This window comes from Macrobrachium rosenbergii, chromosome 13 (genome assembly GCF_040412425.1).
Source record: "Macrobrachium rosenbergii isolate ZJJX-2024 chromosome 13, ASM4041242v1, whole genome shotgun sequence".
Taxonomy (NCBI): domain Eukaryota; kingdom Metazoa; phylum Arthropoda; class Malacostraca; order Decapoda; family Palaemonidae; genus Macrobrachium; species Macrobrachium rosenbergii.
The window spans coordinates 55,820,367-55,840,453 of NC_089753.1; the positions used below are offsets into that span (position 1 = coordinate 55,820,367).

The 20,087-nt window shown below is 37.8% G+C and overlaps 1 protein-coding gene across 2 annotated transcripts in view; it reads left to right on the plus strand.

Moving 5' to 3' along the window:
- The first annotated feature begins 11,954 nt into the window (after positions 1-11,954).
- LOC136845343 (uncharacterized) overlaps positions 11,955-20,087 on the plus strand; it is a 133,647-nt gene continuing 125,514 nt past the window's right edge. Inside the window, exons 1-2 of one of the 2 annotated variants that reach the window (XM_067115585.1) lie at positions 11,980-12,089; positions 16,277-16,484. In XM_067115585.1, coding sequence (XP_066971686.1) covers positions 12,079-12,089; positions 16,277-16,484 — 219 coding nt within the window. In that variant the 5' untranslated portion in view covers positions 11,980-12,078. Of the gene's footprint in view, positions 12,090-16,276; positions 16,485-20,087 lie in introns of both variants that reach the window. The other variant, XM_067115584.1, reaches the window with a different exon arrangement.

Below are 20,087 nucleotides of genomic sequence, written 5' to 3' on the forward strand. Positions count from 1 at the left end.
ACGTGTAAACATGCAGGCTATATCCCGTTGAATTCAGGTACAATGCCGGGTGTGAAAGTAATCTCTTCCCGTCCGGGTGACCTGGTGGGTGCTTTTTATTTCAACAGGTAGTTAATATGAACGCATAAATATGAATAGACCATAAATTGCCTTTCGAGCACCCCGACATTATGGAAGAGAATTAATTTCAAAAGATGCAAATGTTTACGTTTCAGTTGGATTCAAATGTTTTTGGAGCCGCGATGGATTTCTCTCTCGGTTGACCTGGTGGGAAGTTTTTTAGCAGGTGGCTCATACGAACGCCGTCAACAGGTATGGTATGCCCGTTGAAACATCACCACACTGAGTCTATCTTTCAGTAAAATATCTGTTGCACACAGAACAGATACATGCATACATGATGCGTTATTATTATTATTATTATTATTATTATTATTATTATTATTATTATTATTATTATTATTATTATTATTATTATTATTATTATTTATTAAACGCAGCCTATCTCACTTAGAAAGTGATGATAAAGCCAAATCTGGAAATTGATCCGTTTGTAACGAATTGCCAGGCCAACTCTCAGACACAAAATCCCTCAGTTCAAGTTTCCAAAGAGGAAGTTGGCATAAATCATTATAATTCCCTTTATCATTAATGAGAATATGGTCTGCTGGAACAAGGTGAATGGAGTATATGATAAGTAAGAACAGAGAAAATAAGGTGAAATTGAGCAATAAAGAATGATAACTATTTGATAGTAATAAGCAGATTATCTTCATAACCTGTACAATCAATATAATCAGTGCATGTAATAATCTCTATGGGATTCGAATCTTTACTATACAGTAGTAGCAGTGATTCTTAGTGCCTCGAACTGTTCTTCATTGGGTTTTCAGACCTGAGTTAGGAAGTTTGTATAAACATACGTAATATGCATATATGTAAAGCAGATTATGTTCACGAACTGCTTTAGAATACGGCATAAAAGTCAATGATAAATCCTTTATCTCGCCATTTTAAAGCTGTTGCCAGATGAAGTTGGAGTTCTTTGTATTTGTTCTCTCTCTCTCTCTCTCTCTCTCTCTCTCTCTCTCTCTCTCTCTCTCTTCTCTCTCTCTGTAGATAATAGATATATGTAGATAGTCAGTTCGATTTGGGTTTAAGCTCTAGAGAGAGATGTCACCGCAGCGACCCCCCTATAGAAGAGAATGCTGAAAAATCCCAGATTTCCGCCCTATCCCGCCCACCCCTGCCTCCCCGCCCTCCACCCACGATCAACAGAAAACCCAGTCGGGGTCAACACACAAATCCTGATAATCCATCACTGACACTTAACATACACAGATCAGAGGCCTCCCTCGCGTGGCACCGCCTCCCCTCAATCCCCTTTTTCCCTCGTTACTTTTGTGCTCACTACTTCCCCTCTTTGTTTAGATACTTCCCCTGGGACGGAAGAACTTTCATGTACGTCTCTCACAGTCAAGTCTCTGATTTTTATAGGCTGCTGTTTTTATTGCTGTAGTGAAAACCGATTTGTTCCTCTTTTGAGACTGGTACCAATATTCATGCTTGGTCTGTGTATGTACACACATGTATAAATGAATGAATATATATATATATGTATGTATGTATATATATATATATGTATATATATATATATATATATATATATATATATATATATATATATATATATATATAGGGGCTCTGGAACGTCGGAGATTTAATAGGAACACAGTGCTAAACAGCCAGCGTAGCATTTCAAGTTTATTGGCCAATAAATTTAAAATAATACTCTGGCAATTTTCCACTTGATTCTTTATATATGCATATATATATATATATATATATATATATATATATATATATATATATATATATATATATATATATATATACATACATATACATATATATGTGTGTGTGTGTGTGTTTGTGAAATAGATGGATGCCTATGAATGGATGAGTATCTCATGCCCCACGTAATATCCATACGTATCAATGTCTAGTATCAGATATTCATCTTTATATAAGATAAATCAAGAAATGGGTAGTTTCAGGCATATATAATCTTTTCCTATATTTATTTTGTTTATAAATCATCATCTTTTTTATTTCGATGGAAATTAAAATGATAAAACTATAAACGTGGCATTAATTTCCACAAACGCTGCCAATTTTCCTATCCACTGAAGGCAGTTCATTTTTGGTACGGTTCGGCTGCTGAAGTTACAAAGAAACTGAGGGTTCGTACTCTTAAGAAGCTCGCTTCTTTGATGGGTCACCGCTCGATCCACCTCGAGATTCGGAAACGTGAATGCTCTTAAGCACGCCAGAAGACTAGCCTTTAGATAGAAGATATATACAGCAAGAGACGTGTGTATGGATAACTATATAAGCTCGTTTTTTAGTTTTCTGTAAAAGAAAATTATTGAGATGGCTATTCGTCTGTCCGGCCTCAGATCTTAAAAACTACTGAGGCTAGAGGGCTGCAAATATGTTGATCATCCACTCTCCAATCATCAAACATACCAAATTGCAGCCCTCTAGCCTCAGTAGCTTTTATTTTATTTAAGGTTAAAGTTAGCCATGATCGTGCGCCTGGCACTGCTATAGGTTCCAGCAACACAGGCCACCACCTGGCCGTGGCTGAAAGTTTCATGGTCCGCGGCTGAGAGTTTCATGGGCCGCGGCTGAGAATTTCTGACAGCTTTATACTCTGTACAGAAAACTCGATTGCGCCGAAGAAACTTCGGCTTATTTTTTACTTATTATATATTGATCATCCTCTAACGAGGATTCCTCTTAGGTTACGATCTGTCGTGCAGTTTCAGAGGCGTCCTTCTTTGTTACTTTGACCTCTAAATAAATTAGTAGCTTTTTCATTTTGTGATATCCTTTGGAAGGTAAATATACCAGTGAAATGCAAAGTTATGATTATGTATATTTTTGCAATGTACATTGCTATAGGTTTGTCTTTAAAATCATTATTTACTAGGAATTCCATAAAGATAAACAGTAGAATGTAACAGTAGCGAAAATTCATTGGCACCTCTAATTAGAATGCATATAAACATAAACACAAACGCACACACACACATATATATCTATACATATATTTATGTATGTATATACATATATGTTTATATATGTGTGTATTTATATATATGTATATATTATGTACACATATACATATATATACGTATGTACACACGCTCATATGTGTGTGTGTTGTGTGCGTGTGCGGTGTACATATACTGTATATAATAAAACTGCTTAAGAATATTTAGAAGAATAATAATTCATCATGGATACTATTGTAATGTCGTGCAGTCAAACGTATAAAACTAAAACAAAAACTAATAGAATACGAGGATAAAGATGGATTTCTCTCATCTGCAAAGGAAAAAACTGGAGAAATCAAAACAGGTGACACGTTTGGACCTACGCCTGAAAGAAATCGGTTATGGTCATGGAAAATTCAGATTTTAGAGGAACCAAAGAATCATTTCATAAAGTTAAACAAAATGGGCTCAAACATAGTTAGCAAAGGAAAAATAATAAGAAAAATGCCAGAAGATGACGTAATAAAAGACGTTTGTATAGAAACGCCACGACAATACATAACACAGTTTTAACAATAAATCGTCCATTTTCCTAGTGCTTTCGCTTATTTTGAATTTTATATGAAATACATAGCTACGTAAAAGAAAATGCATCCATTATAAGCTCTCTCAAGCACACGGCCATCGTAACACGAATAAAGAATGTGACACATTAAATTCAAAAGCTTAAACCTGGATTTACAAGGTCAGTTTAAGAACGGATTTGAGTATTCCTAGAGGAAAAGTGCTTCTCAAGAGAGGGGGAGCGTTAAAGGGCGAGGAAGAAGTGGCAGCATCGTATTGACCCAGGAAAACGGTGAAGTCTCCTCCTGAATTTGTCGGGCTCTATCTATTTATCTATTTTTTTTTATTTTTGCATAAAAAGATATGTTAAATATTGTATTTACTATAAGCTCTCAGCTGTACATTTTATTTCCCTATATTACCAAACTGTTAAGGAATTGTTAATCGTAAATACAATCGCCAGCGAAGAGAGAAGCAAAATTGGAACTGCTGGCAAGAAAGGACAGTGGGGTCCTGCCCTTGCCGCTTCCTGAGATTCCCAAAGCTGCTTTTTGTAAAATCGTGTCGTTTTCCTTGTATTTTGTACAGTACCTTTGGAGATAACTAACCCTGAAGTCATTAGAACACCCTGCAGCACTTCTTTCTCTACCGGATGCCACGAACAGGACGCTTGGGCCCATTGATTTATAGGCATCATGTCAAATTTGATGCAAAGTAGGTACTGGGAAACCAGAACACATCAGACCCATTGTCACCGTCACCGTGCTGTGAACTCCAAGGCGGTGAGGTCTCGCCAGGTGACTGTCACTACCAACTGAAACACAATTGGCCAGTGATATGGACCAGTTAAACCGGGGTTGACCCGAGGATCCGCCATAACCCAAGTCTTAAAAGACCCCTCGATATTGAGAATCGTCAGGGCAGTGCGGATTTGAGAGAAAGCCCCTAATCCGGAACAAGCTGGATTGTTTAACCAGCTAAAACCCATTGCATGGCCAAGTCTGTACTCCTTTAGGAGTTTGACCCAGGATTCACCCATAAAAAAGAAGTCCAGCAGATGTCACATCCAGCCCAAATAAATCCCACAGAACCATTGGAGTCAAGCATTTTTCTGAGATTGCCTTGGGATCTCAGAGTGGAGTTCTCGCTAGCGAATATGTTAGCTTCTTTGAGCCTTTTTCTTTGCTGATTAGTCCTCTCATCTCCGACATTATCATTTAACCGCAAGGAACTTTATAAAATTAACTGTAAATCATCCAAATTTGGCATTGCACACTAAGTCTGATGATTCATTGTAAGACTTTTTTCCAGAAGAATTGAAGCCATCGCCTTTTAGCTCTTGCTGTGTTCTTGCAGCAGTATGAACATATGTACTTAGATTTCATTTCTGAGTGCATAAAATTTTTGGTGCGCATTTACTTTGTTCAGTAATTAGTACAAAATCGTAATTGATTATCATTGGTGGAATGATTCGTAGCTTGTTCATGTTTAAGAGACAGAGACTGCTCTCAAAATTGTACAGTAACGTCCACGTGTCTATAAAAGGTGCCAGAAATATTAAGCGAATAAATCCTACAATGTTCAAGAGTTCACTTTTTACTTGAAAGTTGTAACTGAGGTCCCGAAGTGATGAAAGTTATGCAATAGACCTCTGCCATGCTTTGTACCGCTCAACTCATTCTGAGTATTTATACTTCCACTGATTTCAATAATATGATTAGGTTTGTTCTTGATTCAGACGTCACGTAGGTGTCCCTGTGGGATTGTACTCATGTTTTCCAAGAACTAGTGGATGAAGTTTTCATGAGCTTTTATCTTCAAGTAGAGTAATGGAGTTCAGTGATTTTACGTTTATTCTTTCCACGTGAATTTCTTAATTTTTCCAATCATTCAACCTCGCTTAGTAGTCATTTTCCTGTTGTCTATAAATCCCATGATGGTCATTTCTTTAGCTTTGCATTTTTGTTTCATAACTTTAGAGAATGAAATTTAGTCTAATGTCTTCCTACTTATTACTACTTTGATTTTGGAAATATCGTTATCTCTGTGTTACATGAAATCATGAATGAGACTTGTGGATCTGATTACTCAGCACAGTTCAACAGATACATTACAATAGAGAGTAAAGTAAGCAAGGTAAACAGGGGTGAAGTAAAGAGGATAAAGAGGGAAAGAGAATATATTGAGAAGGTAATTCACAAAGAAAGGTCTTGTGTGAATGAAGAGGAAAAAAAATGACAAAAGTGCCTGTAAATTTTATTATCAGTATTTCAGACTTCATGTAAGAAGTGTGATCTGCTGCAAGGTTATGGAATTGCTGTTATGAAATTCGACTGATTTCCGTTATAGAGACTGGTCTATTCAGAGACATACTAGTGTCCACGTTCCTTGAAAGAAAAGAGGAGGAAACATCATAATTTCGTATTCTGGAATGAGTTCTTTTTACTCATGTGAGCCTCAAGACATAAATGGGGCTGATTGATCCTAATATGCCTTACACACAATTTTTTAGCTTTCTGTTGTTGCTTAAGTTTCATATATCACGGGAAGCCGCTGCCCTTCACACAGCATGGACCTGATTGAAAATTATTTCAGATAACCATCCATCAGACAACTACAGTTTCCCCGTTTTTCCTGCCTTCAGTCTAGGCTGCAACACTATGGAAGCTCAGAACTAATCTGTACAGAACACGCTAATAAACATTTTCATATATATATATATATATATATATATATATATATATATATATATATATATATATATATATATATATATATATATACATACATACATACACACACATATCAACACACAATCACGTGTGGAACAGAAATAAATTTCAGACTCACATCAGAATCAGAACCAGGTCTTTCAATTGAAAGGCAATGGCTCTGCCCACTAGGCACTTGCATGGCCTAGTGGGCAGTGCCCTATGCCTTTCAATGGAAAGGCCTGGGTTAGATCCTGATGTGAGTCAGAAATTTATATATACTATATATATATATATATATATATATATATATATATATATATATATATATATATATATCACTGTACCTGGGAAAGAGAAACTGCTGAGGATAAGAGTTTGTAGGGTTATTTGTTGGTGCAAAATAGATGGAGGAACACTCTGATGAATGTAATAGTGAGAAGAGATAGTGAAAAGAGACGGTGCTGTAAATTTCATAGCAGAGGAAATGGCCCTTAAGAGAATGAGGAGCCTGCCTCTCTCTCTCTCTCTCTCTCTCTCTCTCTCTCTCTCTCTCTCTCTCTTGAAGCCAATGACAATTAAATACATCAAAATATTGTATTTACTGACTAGTGTTCTGTGGTGATAGTGTTTTGTACATCCTGCTACCCTAGGAATTGCCTGTGGTTTGGTGTACCGAAATATTATGCCTCCATGTAGAGGAGTGGTTGTGGATCCCTTGATGGGGGAAGATGCTTCCAAATAGCAAATAGGTTTCCTCTCCAAGGGCCATTGACAATTGATATTCATTCCTGTGGGGTGCTGGAATGAAAAATAATGTCTTGGCTGTTCTCCATGGTGTAGATCCTCAAATGGCCAGGGCCAAGGGGTTTGAATTCTCATTCCCTGAATCGATATTGTACAAAAAAAAAAAAAATCAGAGAGGGAATAAAATAAGCCTTGGGGTTCTGAATTTGCATGGATGTGGTGCTTAAGAGTAGGGATATTTGACTGTTGCTTTGTTCAAGGAGAGAAAGCTGGATGTTTTGGCAGCTGATGAAACAAGTGGAAGGGCAGTGTGGGTCCATGAATAGGAGGATCAAACAAGATTGCACCTGGGGTAGCTGAAAGGTGAAGAACTAGGGTAGAGGTAGCGCTTGCAGTGTAAGGAAGACTTTGGGGCCAGATGAGAAATAAAAGTGCATTATTTAAAATATTGCATATGCAAAAATGAGTGTGCCAGGAGTAGAAAGGGATCCTAAAGGGATGACTGTGCAGTGAAATTTAAATGCCAAGGTACAGGCGACAGAAAATCGAGATTGTGTTGATATGTATGGAGTTCCTGGAGTAAATGAGAAAAGGATAAATTTGAAGTCATGTTTCTTGAGAATCTTTGTAATTATACATAGGAAAGAAAAAAAATGTGAATTAATGTCGTTAGGTTAAGTGTTAGTAGAGATCAGGTGAAAGAGAAAGTTAATGGATGCATTAGCGAGGAGTTGCGGGAGGTTTATCAGAAAATTAGTTTGCTGAATCAGCATCTGAGGTAGAAATAAAATGAAAAGGAAGGAGTGAAATTGTGGTTGCAAGGTAGTTATTTAAAAAGTTATCATATTGGTTAAGTTTTATGAGAAAGTTGTGCTCAAATCCTTTTCCAAATCGCCTCTCATCCTCCGTCATTCCGTTTGTATCTTGATGCTCAGAGGTCGGCCTATAGTAGTTCATATGTTCGAGCTGAACTGCTAGCCGCGTCATATCTAGTTGCAGATATGGAACAACGCACGAAGGAGGTCTGTATGACCTACTTAGTGTCTCCGAATATAGCGAAGAATCTCGCCACCAACCTCGATGAGGCACAGGGTATGGCACCTTCATGATTTTTCCCCAACTCAAGGGCTGGTTAAAGGAGATATGTTTTTAAGGTGTCTTCATTGCCAGATTTCTTAGTATACCCAAAATGGACACATGTGATTTCCAAGTGCCGTCATTGTCCCTTAAATTATTTTTCTTGTTGAGAGGGCCCAAATTATGCTCACTAGGGCTGACATCAGTTACATGTACGAGTATATGTGGTGAGGACAGTTGAAAGTTAATGAATGAAAAGATGCCTGTGGCTGTCAGAATATCAGTGAAATGTTATGGAATGGTGATGAGACTAATATTGGCTGACCTGAAAGTTGCCAGTTTTGTATCTGTCCCTTATTGGAAGAAGCTCGCCTCCCACTGCAAGCAAGAGACTGAAATAAAAACATCCTATTTCATTACTAACTTGGCTCTTTCTTGCACCGTATAGACCTCATTAATTTTTCAATGTCTTTGCAATATGCCTTTTGTAGATATTATTTTATGTATTGCTCTCTTAAGTTGCTTGTGTATATGCTTATGTCACTTCCCAAGCTGAACCTTTATTGCCTATTTTCAGAGTCCTGAAAGAAATGAGGGAAAATGTCCTTGGGCCCAGATTTAATTCATTATAATTTGGTACCGCCTAAGGTGGAAATTCCAGGTGATGCACTGAAATGTTTTCTAGATAAAAAAAAAAAATGGCAAACAATTCTTTTAATGAGACCTCGTAGTGTTGAAAGTAAAATTTTGACAATTGATCAGCACTAGAAAGAAATTTGCTGACATGACAGAATCAGCAAAGGTAGGTTATGCACGAGCATTTGGGAAAAAGAACGATATCAGTGACAAAATTGGCTGGAGATATTTGCAAATTATCTGGGGATAAACACATTTGTGTTGCTGCTCAGGCTTATAGTGGAAGCACACTTGGAACATTGAGTTGTTTAGTAATACTGAAACTTTTTTGTATACATCCTTTTATATGTATGACTAACTTTTCTGCTCATCATCTGCCGTAAAATTTATTATACAGTAATTAATTGAAAAATTAGGTATTTAATGGAAAAACTTCAAAGTTATAAAATTAGATTTAGCTACACTCTGAAAAGATTATGTGATTGAAATGTACTGGCATGGACACAATTGATAAAAAGCAATTACAAGACAAACACTGGCACGCTAGGCAATACCACAATCTGAGTTGGTAGGCCTATTTGAACTAAAACCCGTGAATTTGAAACATCGTTTTCAAATTATTTCTTGTCTTGGCATTGCACATTCTCATAATGATATGTTTCTTTATTTAATCATAACACGCTCGTTGTAGTAAAACCAGTGATACGCTGTCTTGTTATTATGAAATAGCTAACAAAAGAGACGACGAAATTCTCTGTTAAGGAGAAGCCTTACAAGACACCAACCCTTCCACAGGCAAGCTCTATTCGCGCCAAGATGCGTCGCAAGTTATTGATTGAACAAGACTTAGTAACAACTGCATAATTTTGTAGTTACGTGGAGATATAAATAGACAGGACTCATACAATATGAGCCAGCAGGTTCATCCAAATGCTGACGCTAATTTTCAGTTAGTAGTTTCATGAACAAATAATAAAGTTGTTCATGAATGTTGGTTTAAGCAAAAATAGTTGAGTGTCTGTTTTAATTCGTATTTAGTTATGTATTTATTTATATTCTCTCGTGCTTGTTTATTTGTTTTGTAAGCTGCACACCATTATATTCATAAATAAGAATTATGTGAATTTTGCAAAAACTTTATAACCTGTAGTTTCCTACGTTTATATATTCAGATTCATATAATACTTTTTTATTATAATCTTTAACCTCAGGGTGTCAGTTATATAATCGTAGCTTTTAAGTGTTTGTCAAGCTTCACGGAGCTGGTTATCGTAACATTTTTGCAGTATACAGCTTGAATCAGTTTATATTTTGCGTTACTGCAATTACGCTCAATTATTAACTGTAACTGAAGTCTACAGACTGTATGACATCATCTCAGGAACAACTATGGTCCCTCGTTTCTTCTTATTACATTGGAAGTTTTCAGCTGAAGACCGCACATCATGTGATAGCACTCATCCTTACTCAGTGTCGTAGTGTGACTTCAATGAGAGGAAAGGCTCGTCGACGTCGACTGTATTTGTATTTTGATCTGAGGCTCATCATACTCTCATTTTCCAGGTTTGTATTTGAAGGGCTTCCTCTATATGGACCCTTTTTCAGTCCGTCTGTCGAACCCCATTTATTTGTCCAATAAAATTTTCATTCTTCATGCGTAATTTGTCTTTTTTGTTATAATTATTTTTTATGGGTTTCTTGTTTCTTATTGAATGTCTCTTGAGTTTTCACGTCTTGTTAGTTTCTGGGACAACTTACTGAATAGTCTGGGTGCCATGTGCTCATACGTCCATTTTCCATTATCTTTTGTTGCCTGCGTTGAAATATCCGTTTTGTTAACGGACAAATTCTGTCGTCAGGTTTGTCAGCTATTTCATTAACATCCATTTTGCTTCAAACTCAACAGATTTCACACCACTGTTCTTACCCAATATCTTGACCTATTATTAAAGCAATGATGGTCTTGTCGACCACTGTGCCTTGGTTTTGACCAGGAATGCCCTGCATCATAGAGAGCGGATCGAGATAAGGCAAGGGAAGACACATGAATATGTTGAAGATCAGTGGTGATGAGAAGAGGGAAAAATGACGGGCGAACAGACCCATAATGAACCATGCTAAATACAATTTATTTCTGAGTCGACTGTAAATATCCGCATCCGATGTAACTGAGGCTTCTAAGTTGCTTCTGATTGGCCAGTGCATTAGACCTGGAACCTCTGGCGAGTTGTGGGCAGTATGGGCTTCTGCCAACCGCAATTATTAGCTTCGATAAAATATACCAGGGATATTTACCGTCAGAAAGAATAACCCAGACTGTAACTGGCGTCAGTTGCTCGGACGATGCAAGTGAGAAGTTCGAGTTAAAAGGAAGTTGACAAGGTTATAGTAAAAATTGTATTGCGCATAGAAGTTGAAGCTACGACATGGTATTTTGTGTCATATAGTTTCCAGCAGAGGCGTTTAAGTTTTGTGTCTGCTTATTCTTGTACTCATTGGTGAGAGTCGTCCCCAGTCCTGAACCCTAAGTAATCAAGCACTACTTCTAACTGCTTCCATGGTACTACCACGATGGCTTCCTCACTTTTTGAACAAATCATCTAGAATACATGCCATTTCTGCACCATTTCCTTGCGGTACTGGGCAGTAAACGCCAAGCAGTTTGCATATATTCCTAAAACCTTTTTTAGGCATTTGAAAGGAGGCGAAGCGAATATCCCGACGTTAGCTTTACATATTTGATTGAGAATGACACTTCAGCTCAAGTGGACACTGTGATAAAGTGTAAAATAATTGTATAGTGAATAAGGAGTGTCAGTGAAAGGTTAAATAAAAATTATCTATCACAGATGGTATCAATGAGGTGTGATTTCGAGACGAGCTTTGAACTCTTCGAAGACAGTAACATCATTACTGCAACGAATAATAAACTTTAAGTTCCAAGACCGTTAAAAGAATTTACTACTGTAGAAAATTGGGAAGTTTTCCTCAGTAGTAATTCTACGGTAAATAAAAATGTTGAAGTTTTACAAAGGCTTTAACAGTAAAGTAAACTTTTATGGCTATATAGGAAATAATTTAGTAAAAAACCCAATAATTTCTGTGTCAACCATTTATAATGAAGCGTGCTTTATACTTAAAGAAACCCTATTGTGTACAAAATCGAATTAGTGGCGCTACAGAAAACTTCCATTATGACGTAATATGCCGTTGTAACACCTTAGAGTTTGTCAAGATACGAATATCAAGAAGAAGTTGCTAGGGATCGAAGATGTCAACAAATGCTGAAAAGGTAATTGAAAGTTAAAGATTGCCAGGTAGATTGTTTCCACGCATCTCGAGACTCCAAGTCGTCACACTATAAATAAATTGGAATTTTGAGATCCTGTTTGTTATTCACTTAAAGGTTTTTAAAGTTTTACTTTGGTTTCGACGGTTACTCGCCTAGCCTAGGCCAGCCGATTCCTCACGATGACCTTTGGTCACCTGAGCATGAGTCAATGGGACGGCGGTCTTAAATAGAATGTGTTTCGTGTGAGGGTTTTATGTTTTTTTGTAATTGAGGAACAAGATGAGGGTCACACTGGTTTAGTTTTATTGTTTTGAACATTTATTTAGGTTCCCACCATAACCTACCTAAAGACTAGCAGGCCCAGTGCCGGCGGGATTTACCAGTTTAAGAAAATGTTAATATCACTCTGTAATAACTTGGTTGTTTGCCACGTACCTGGAGCCTGTAGGTTAATTAGTAGGACTGAGTTACAACCTAATTAGGTAATTCTATATATTAGCTCCGTGCTTGTTGTTACCTTTTCAACTGGTTTTTTCTACACTATTAGGGGTTCTGATATTGGTGGTGCATCTGTTTGTTGTCGGCCAAATGGAATGCCCCTTCGCCGTGTTTATTACTGGCCCAGGGGGGGTTGGGTACCCATACGTTAACAAGTTATTGCACTTGCTGGATGGGATATGAATCATTTGAAACAGACATACCCGTGCTCTGTCTTGTGAAGATCGCGTATGGAAACCCCTTGTTGGATGGACTTCAGGGGTTAATTACACTCGAGCACCAAAAATTAAAGGTAGATTCTTAATTAGCAACCAAAAAACTGTAGGAAAAGTTAAGTTAGAAGGCAGTCGCTGCCGTGGAGCTACTATATAGTTCTACCCCTAATTATTTATAAACATTAATGCGGGTAGGCTAAATATTCTTTGTAATGTCCTTTAACTGAGGCTATATCATATAATAGAGTAAGCTAAATGATTACTCTAAAGCCAGAATTGCAAAAACTGGTGAAGACCAGAATTGCAGATGATATGTAGTTTGTTTTTGATAGGTTTGACAATTTCTGCTGAGGGCTAGTTGGTTAACCCTGTGCAACACTCTCTAGGCTATATGTAGGTTAGGCTACCATTAACCTATGGGGGATAAGTGGATTGTGGACTGTAGTTGGGAAACAGTGCTTTTGGGTTATGGCAAATGAAAATGATAGGAAAACAATTATGCAAAGAAAGGTGGAAGTGTGTAACATAACTTTGAGTACCAGGTCTTATTTAAAAGAGGCTCTGCCTCCTCAAACATAGCCTAACACTTAAGATATGGCTCCCACTGGGGTTTCCATTATTTTCAGACCCTGGGGTGGTTGTAATGGGTTAACGAAACATTAACTTTAGACATACATATCCAGTTAGGCAAAATCATCATTATCCTATTTGTGAAAGGCATCATGTCAGCCCTCACTCCATCCATGAAGTGGCCCACATTTGTTTGCCAGTTACAATTTAAATATTTCTCTCATAGGTTTTTTTTTATGTCACAACTGCATTGGAATTGATAGATTTTCAGTTTTTCTTAAAAGTCCGTAAGTTCCCAAAGGCTATCCTTTAAATTCTTATTTAGTAGTCTGGGTACTCTGTACTCAAAGGTCCTGTTTCAAATTTCTTTGTTATGTCTTAATTCCCTCAATCCACACTTGTCCATGTTCCTATATTTATTTATGTTTTCAATGGTATAGACTACTGTAGTTTGGATATTTATTCTTCATCATGATGCAGGGTGCATCAGAGCACTCCTATATGTTCAGTTCTTCCTGTAATAGACAACCAATGAAATTGAATAAGGATGGGTGCTACCTTATCCTGTGGGGATTTATTCATGATTAATTTGGCTGCTTTCTTAATGAAAAGCTTTAACTTTTATTCACATGAAAAACTGTAAGAAAAACCATATTAAAAATTTAAAAATCTTAAAATATCTTACTTCATGACATTAAATACATTATGACAGTACTCAGTCTTGGATAGAATGTGAGCTAACTGAAGTGACTGGGTTATGGGTTGTAAAACTGGAAAGAAACTTCCAGAAGAGTGACAATGCCCATGACACATGGTGCACTTCTGTTACCTCCTTACTTCAACTTCCTCTAAACTAGGATGTCAGGTTCTACCTGGCTAGAGGAGGCTTTACCCCTTCTACCCTAATCCTAGGTAAAAATTATGCAGTGGTAATTACAGGATTGCATCCTAGCATTACCTAACGTAGTTCAGCTTTGTAATCCTGAAAATTTCAAGTGACATTCTTATACATTTGGTACACAGTACAGAGTTCATTATTATACCTTTCCAGTCACCATATGCCGATTGTCGATATTCTCCTGTCTCTTCCGCTCTTCTGCCTTTTGAACATTTCCACAACCTCTTCCTTGGATTATGCTGTTAACACTAGGTCATTGCAAGCAGCAGCTTTCAGGATCCTCTTCTACAATCCTTTGCAGCTCCCTCCATTAGGCTGCTAAGATAAGCAGCAAAGGGCAAAGGCTGATCCTTGGTTGACACCCAACATATATCATAAGCTCATATAATACTCCTCCAAAGCTTTTGTTCCAGTCCTTTTTCTTATGGGAGAGTATAAGCACAGTACTAGTTTAATGAGCCATCTGCTTTCAAAACTCCATTAAGTTTTGTCTCAGTATTTTGTTCAGTGTGCCTTCTTTCTGTCATCAATATGTGGTGCAGCTTCTGTGCATAACACTTTTCTTGTAGTTACCTCATTATAAAGATCGCTTCTGTGATTGACCTTACAGGCATGAAACCAAACTGACAATTAACAGTTTTAATTCTTCTTGCCTCTCCTCCAGTATTTCTCCAGTATCCTTAAGCAATTTTATTCTTCTTAAAATTTTGACATTGAAGTGCAACACCTTTTCATTTGTGTAATATTGTTTGTAGCCTTTTTCCTTTGTTTTGGTCCTTCCTCTTGCTGCATCAGGTTTTCATACTTTGTGGAAAGCTCACAAATGAAGAGTTCTCTTGCTGCTTACATTAAATTGCTTGTTATTGCAGATAATCCTGATATGCTTCCATTTTTCATGTTTCTGATTGTCCTTTTAAGCAATTCAGATGTTATGCAGTATATACTGTACTGTATATTTCAACATCCAACACTCTTGAGTTCATAATCATTTTCCTCCATAAAGAAACCTATAACAGCTTTAATGTTAAGGGTAAAAAGGATAAGGATGTTCTGGGTCCTTGTTTTTGAAGTTCAGTAAAGTCTGGCTCCTTTATATTGGTGATGCATGGCAGTCTTTTAGTTCCTGATGTCACATGGATGTTCCTTGTGTATAGATTTTGATCTAATCAAGATTTCATAAAAAAATCTCATTACTTCTGGGACTAGATTACTTTGCTTCAATGATTAATATGATTACTGAACTCATAAATTTACTACTCAAGGATTTCAGACCCCTTTGGAGAACATTAATTTCAACAAGTAGATATTTTTCAGCTAGCTTGGAAGTTTTTGCATTTTCTGGTAAGTTTTTAATTTTTTGTAAGTGCTGCCAAAAGTTCATCCTATTCTAACTGCAGAAGGAGTATTCTAAGTAAGAGAGGAAATATATAGCTGTTAAACACTTTATCTTCCAGGAGGAGCTCTCTTGAATCCTCACACACCAGATCTTCCAGGAGGAGCTCTGTTGAATCCTCACACACCAGATATATTGTATTGCTCTAGATATATGTACATATCTTACTGTGATTAAACAGAATAGAGGAATAAGGGGCAGAAGAAATGAGAAATCATTTTAGGCAGTAGAAATATAAGCTCCTTTCTTATGTTGCAGGCCTTTTAACACTTGGTAGAGGACAGGATGGTGTGTGTCAAAGCAGCCAATGCACCTACTAAAGACACCCAATCAAAGTACCTTTAGAAATAGTTGCTGATCCTTTATTTGGTAGCGATCAATTGAATTTAAAGGCTTAGATAAATTTAGGAATTTGAGCTACAGAGCATTGAAATTTTGGACTTTTTCAGTCATATATTTACTTGGGGCTAAAATTCTTATTGTAAAGACTGTTGTTATCCTGCATGAGTGCAGAGCACATAATAATAAATTCAGATTTCTTGTGCAAATATAGAAATGTGTGTCATTTGAATTTTTGTCTACATAAAGATAATGTGTATTCCTTTTATTTTAGGTTACTGAATTACGAGAGAGGAAATGAATGTGTACGAGCTGGAAACTATGCTGAGGCAATTTTACATTATTCACATGCCATTAGGTTAGACAGCCGTTCTCCACAACTGTATAGCAATCGATCATTTGGTTTCCTAAAGCTCCAGCAGTATTATCATGCCCTTGAAGATGCTAAGGAGGCTATAAGATTGGATCCGAGCTGGGCCAAGGTATGTGTCCCTTATCACTTCTTTAGTAATACATATTTATATATTATTATAATACAAATTCAAGTTAGGTTGTTATTTTCATAAAGTTATTGTAAGACAAGAAAAGATTTTGGGAACATTTTTGGAATTGTTTACCCATTTTTTTGTTTTTTCTTTGTTTTTAGATCCATCAATATTTTTAGGAAATCATATAACCCTGGGTACTGGTGATTTTCAGGTTATCTACTTTTGTAAGGCTTGCTTTAGACCAAAATAAATTTTGTACAGTTTACAAACCTGTTATTTTACTTATGCTTCTCTTTGAAAAGTGGTAACAGTCTTAAATGGACATTTTGGAGTAGAGAAATTGGGTATGAGGATGTGATGGGTGGGTATGACACTGGAGAGAAAATCATGAAGCATTTTTTTGGAATTATACAAATAAGCAAAATAAATAAAATATAAGGTATATAACAAATAACTTAAGTGAGACTCATGACTGACTTTAATGAAAGCAGCTTTTTCACCAAGTTGTAACTTACAAAAGTTCCAGTGATTTAAGTAAACCAAGACTTAGGCATTAATTGTATACAGTATCTATTACTACATAGTGAAGGATATTGTCAAGAAAGTGTGAAGGCAAGTGATATCAGAGTTAAGAAAAATATACAGTATTCACATTGAGGTAATTAAACAGTGGTGTTAGAGATTAATACGAGGATCAGGGATATGATTAGTATAACTAAAGTTTTGTCTAAAAATTTAAGATGCGAGTAATCAACTGGAAACCAAACGGGGTACAATCATAAAAAAACACCAGATTGAAACAAACATTTCATCAGGATGGACAGACTATAGAAATCTTGAAAGAGACACATACAGATTTTTCTGTGCAGTTGAGGAAGAAATAGACCAGATATGTTTCTCAAAATGGAATTTAAAATCAAGAATGACACCTGGTATTTTAAAAGTGGTAAGTATTTAAATAAAGACTGACTGTGAAACAATCTGTTTTGTAGGGTGCAGAGAGATCTAATATTCTAGACCGAATAACTCTGTCCCCTATTAATTGCATCATGCACTAATTGTAGCTAAGTCCCCGTTAAAATATTCAGTAACCAGACTTCTGTACTGATGAGATGGAATTAGTGCATAAGCCAAGGGTACTTCCTGAGGAACACCAAAGGTTGCATTTCCATAATCATTTTAGTGCCTACCCATCACATTCTGTTAGTTAAAAATTTGATAATACTGTACTGTAATTTTAAGAAGTAGTTAACAAACTTCTATTCCCATAGAGGGGTAGTGCTGTCAGTACACATCAAGCAGTGCATATAGGGATTACTGTTGAAGATTCTTTGTAACATCCCTTTGGCCCCTAGCTTCATCCCCGTTCATTCCTTTTACTGTACCTCCGTTCATGTTCTTTTTCATTCCATCTTACTTTCCACCCTCTCAGTAACAATTGTTTTTAGTACAATTGTGAGGTTTTCCTCCTGTTACACCTTTAAAACCTTTTTACTCTAAATTTCCCTCTTAGTGCTGAATGACCGCATAGGGCCCAGCACTTGACCTTTGGCGTAAATTTTGTATTCCATTCCACAAACTCCCTCATGGTAAACACAGTCAAAAGGGATTTTCATGTTTGATGTTTTATTTGCTATGTGATTTACCAGTGTCCTAAAGCACTGCATAAAATATCTTTATATTTGACACTTACCAAGTAATTACATAGCTATAGTTTCTACTTTAAATGGCAGCTTAAGAATTGAAAATTCGTGGTAGCGTTCTTTTGTTGTGGCGCAGGTAAGTGCCCCGTCCACTTCTCGGGAAGAATAGGTACAAACGTAGCTAAAGAGCTCAGTTCGTTTCTGCCATTGATGATGGAACATCGGTCGTTCAGCAGCTGTGTTTTGTTAATTCAGGAGCAGTTTCACCGGATGGTTTGGTTGTCTATCGAAGGATTTGATGAAGTATTCTTTCATTTGGTAGCCTCTGAGCTATATTTTTATAGCTTAGCTTAGCTTAACCTTTTTTAAATTTTTTGGACTTTAATGTCAGAATGAGTGTGACCAGTAACCAGTATTGCAGCAAGGCTGTAATACTAGGTTGACTTCATTTAAATATGATGAACATTCTGTTTGTTTTCACTGCCGTGGACAGGTATGTTCCCTCAGCTTGACTTGCGAGGAATGTAATGTTTGGGTCTTAAATAAATTAGAGAAAGCTAGGCTTAGGAAAGCGGCTGCTAGAGCCGAGGCTAGAGCTTCTGTGTCCTCTATCCCTAAACCAGCTTTTGCTACACCTTTGACTTCTCGTTCCCTGATTCCTACCTCTCTCACTCTCCCTACAACTCTGTTACTTGGCTCCCTTCCCTCTGAACCTAGTGCCATTGCCAGTCTCGAAGCTCGGATGGATAAGAAATTCGACGCTTTAGTAAGTACTGTTGCTCAGATAGGATCATAGTGCAAGTGTCGGTGCTAGTGCCTGCACCCCAGTTGGTGTTGTGGAGGGGGTGGCTACTCGTCCCACCGATGCTCCTAGACGGAGGTCCCTGCCAGACTCCCCTGCACCTGGGAGGAGGCAAACTGTAAGTCCAAGGGAGGTTGGTGGGGTTTGCCCACGAGTAGTTGCTTCCTCAGTCGAGCCTGTTGTTAGTCCCAGTTATCGACAGACAACCACTGGAAAGGATTCTTATGGATCTCCTGAATTCGGCCCCTGTCAGACTCCCCTACACCTAGGAGGAGGCAAACCGGAAGTCCAAGGGAGGTTGGTGGGCTTTGCCTACGAGTAGTTGCTTCTTCACCCGAACCTGTTGCTATTTCCCAGGTTTTGGCAACCAAGCGCTCGAAAGGTGTCCAATTAGATCACACCATATCTTCCAGTGGTTCGGATTCCGAACCCAAAGGACACAGTCGGCGTCTTCAGGTGTCTTCTAGGCCTTAGAAGAGGCATGATGCGGAGGTGCATACAGCAGTACTACCTCGCAAGCGCCATAAGGATCAAGAGCCCTCTTGCAGCTATTGGGACAACAGAGAGCTCCCTTTGAACACCGAGCTCCCACTGGCTCGTAAGCGCCCACTGGCTTGTAAGCACCCATAGGCCACCAAGCGCCAATTGGCCACCAAGCGCCAGTTGGCTCCCATGCGCGCTTTGGGATCTCCCTCTCTCATCTGAGCTCCCAGTGGCTCATAAGCCTACTGCAGGTTCAGTTCGCACTGTAGTTCCAGACATCCCGTTGGCTCCCAGCTCTCCAGCATTGGGATACGAGTCTGAGATTCCATATTCAGACATCCCTATTGCTGCAGGTCATCCTGTTTCGGCACCTTCTGTGTCACAGATCCCCAAGGCCGTATCCTCTTCACCTGTCGGTGATCATGTGAAGTCTGCAAGTACATCAGCTCCCCAAGACTCATCTTTGCTTCCCATTCACCAATGTTTGGACAACATCCTAGAACTGTTGAAGAACCCTCGTCTTGGAAACAGGATTTGGTGCTTTCTGCTGTATCTTCAGCAGAGGAGGAACCTTAACCAGAACAGCCTTCATCAGCTTATGCCTCATTATTGAATTATTCTCTGTTCTGCTTCCCGACATATTTCTCCACTGCAGCCCCTTCTTCCCTG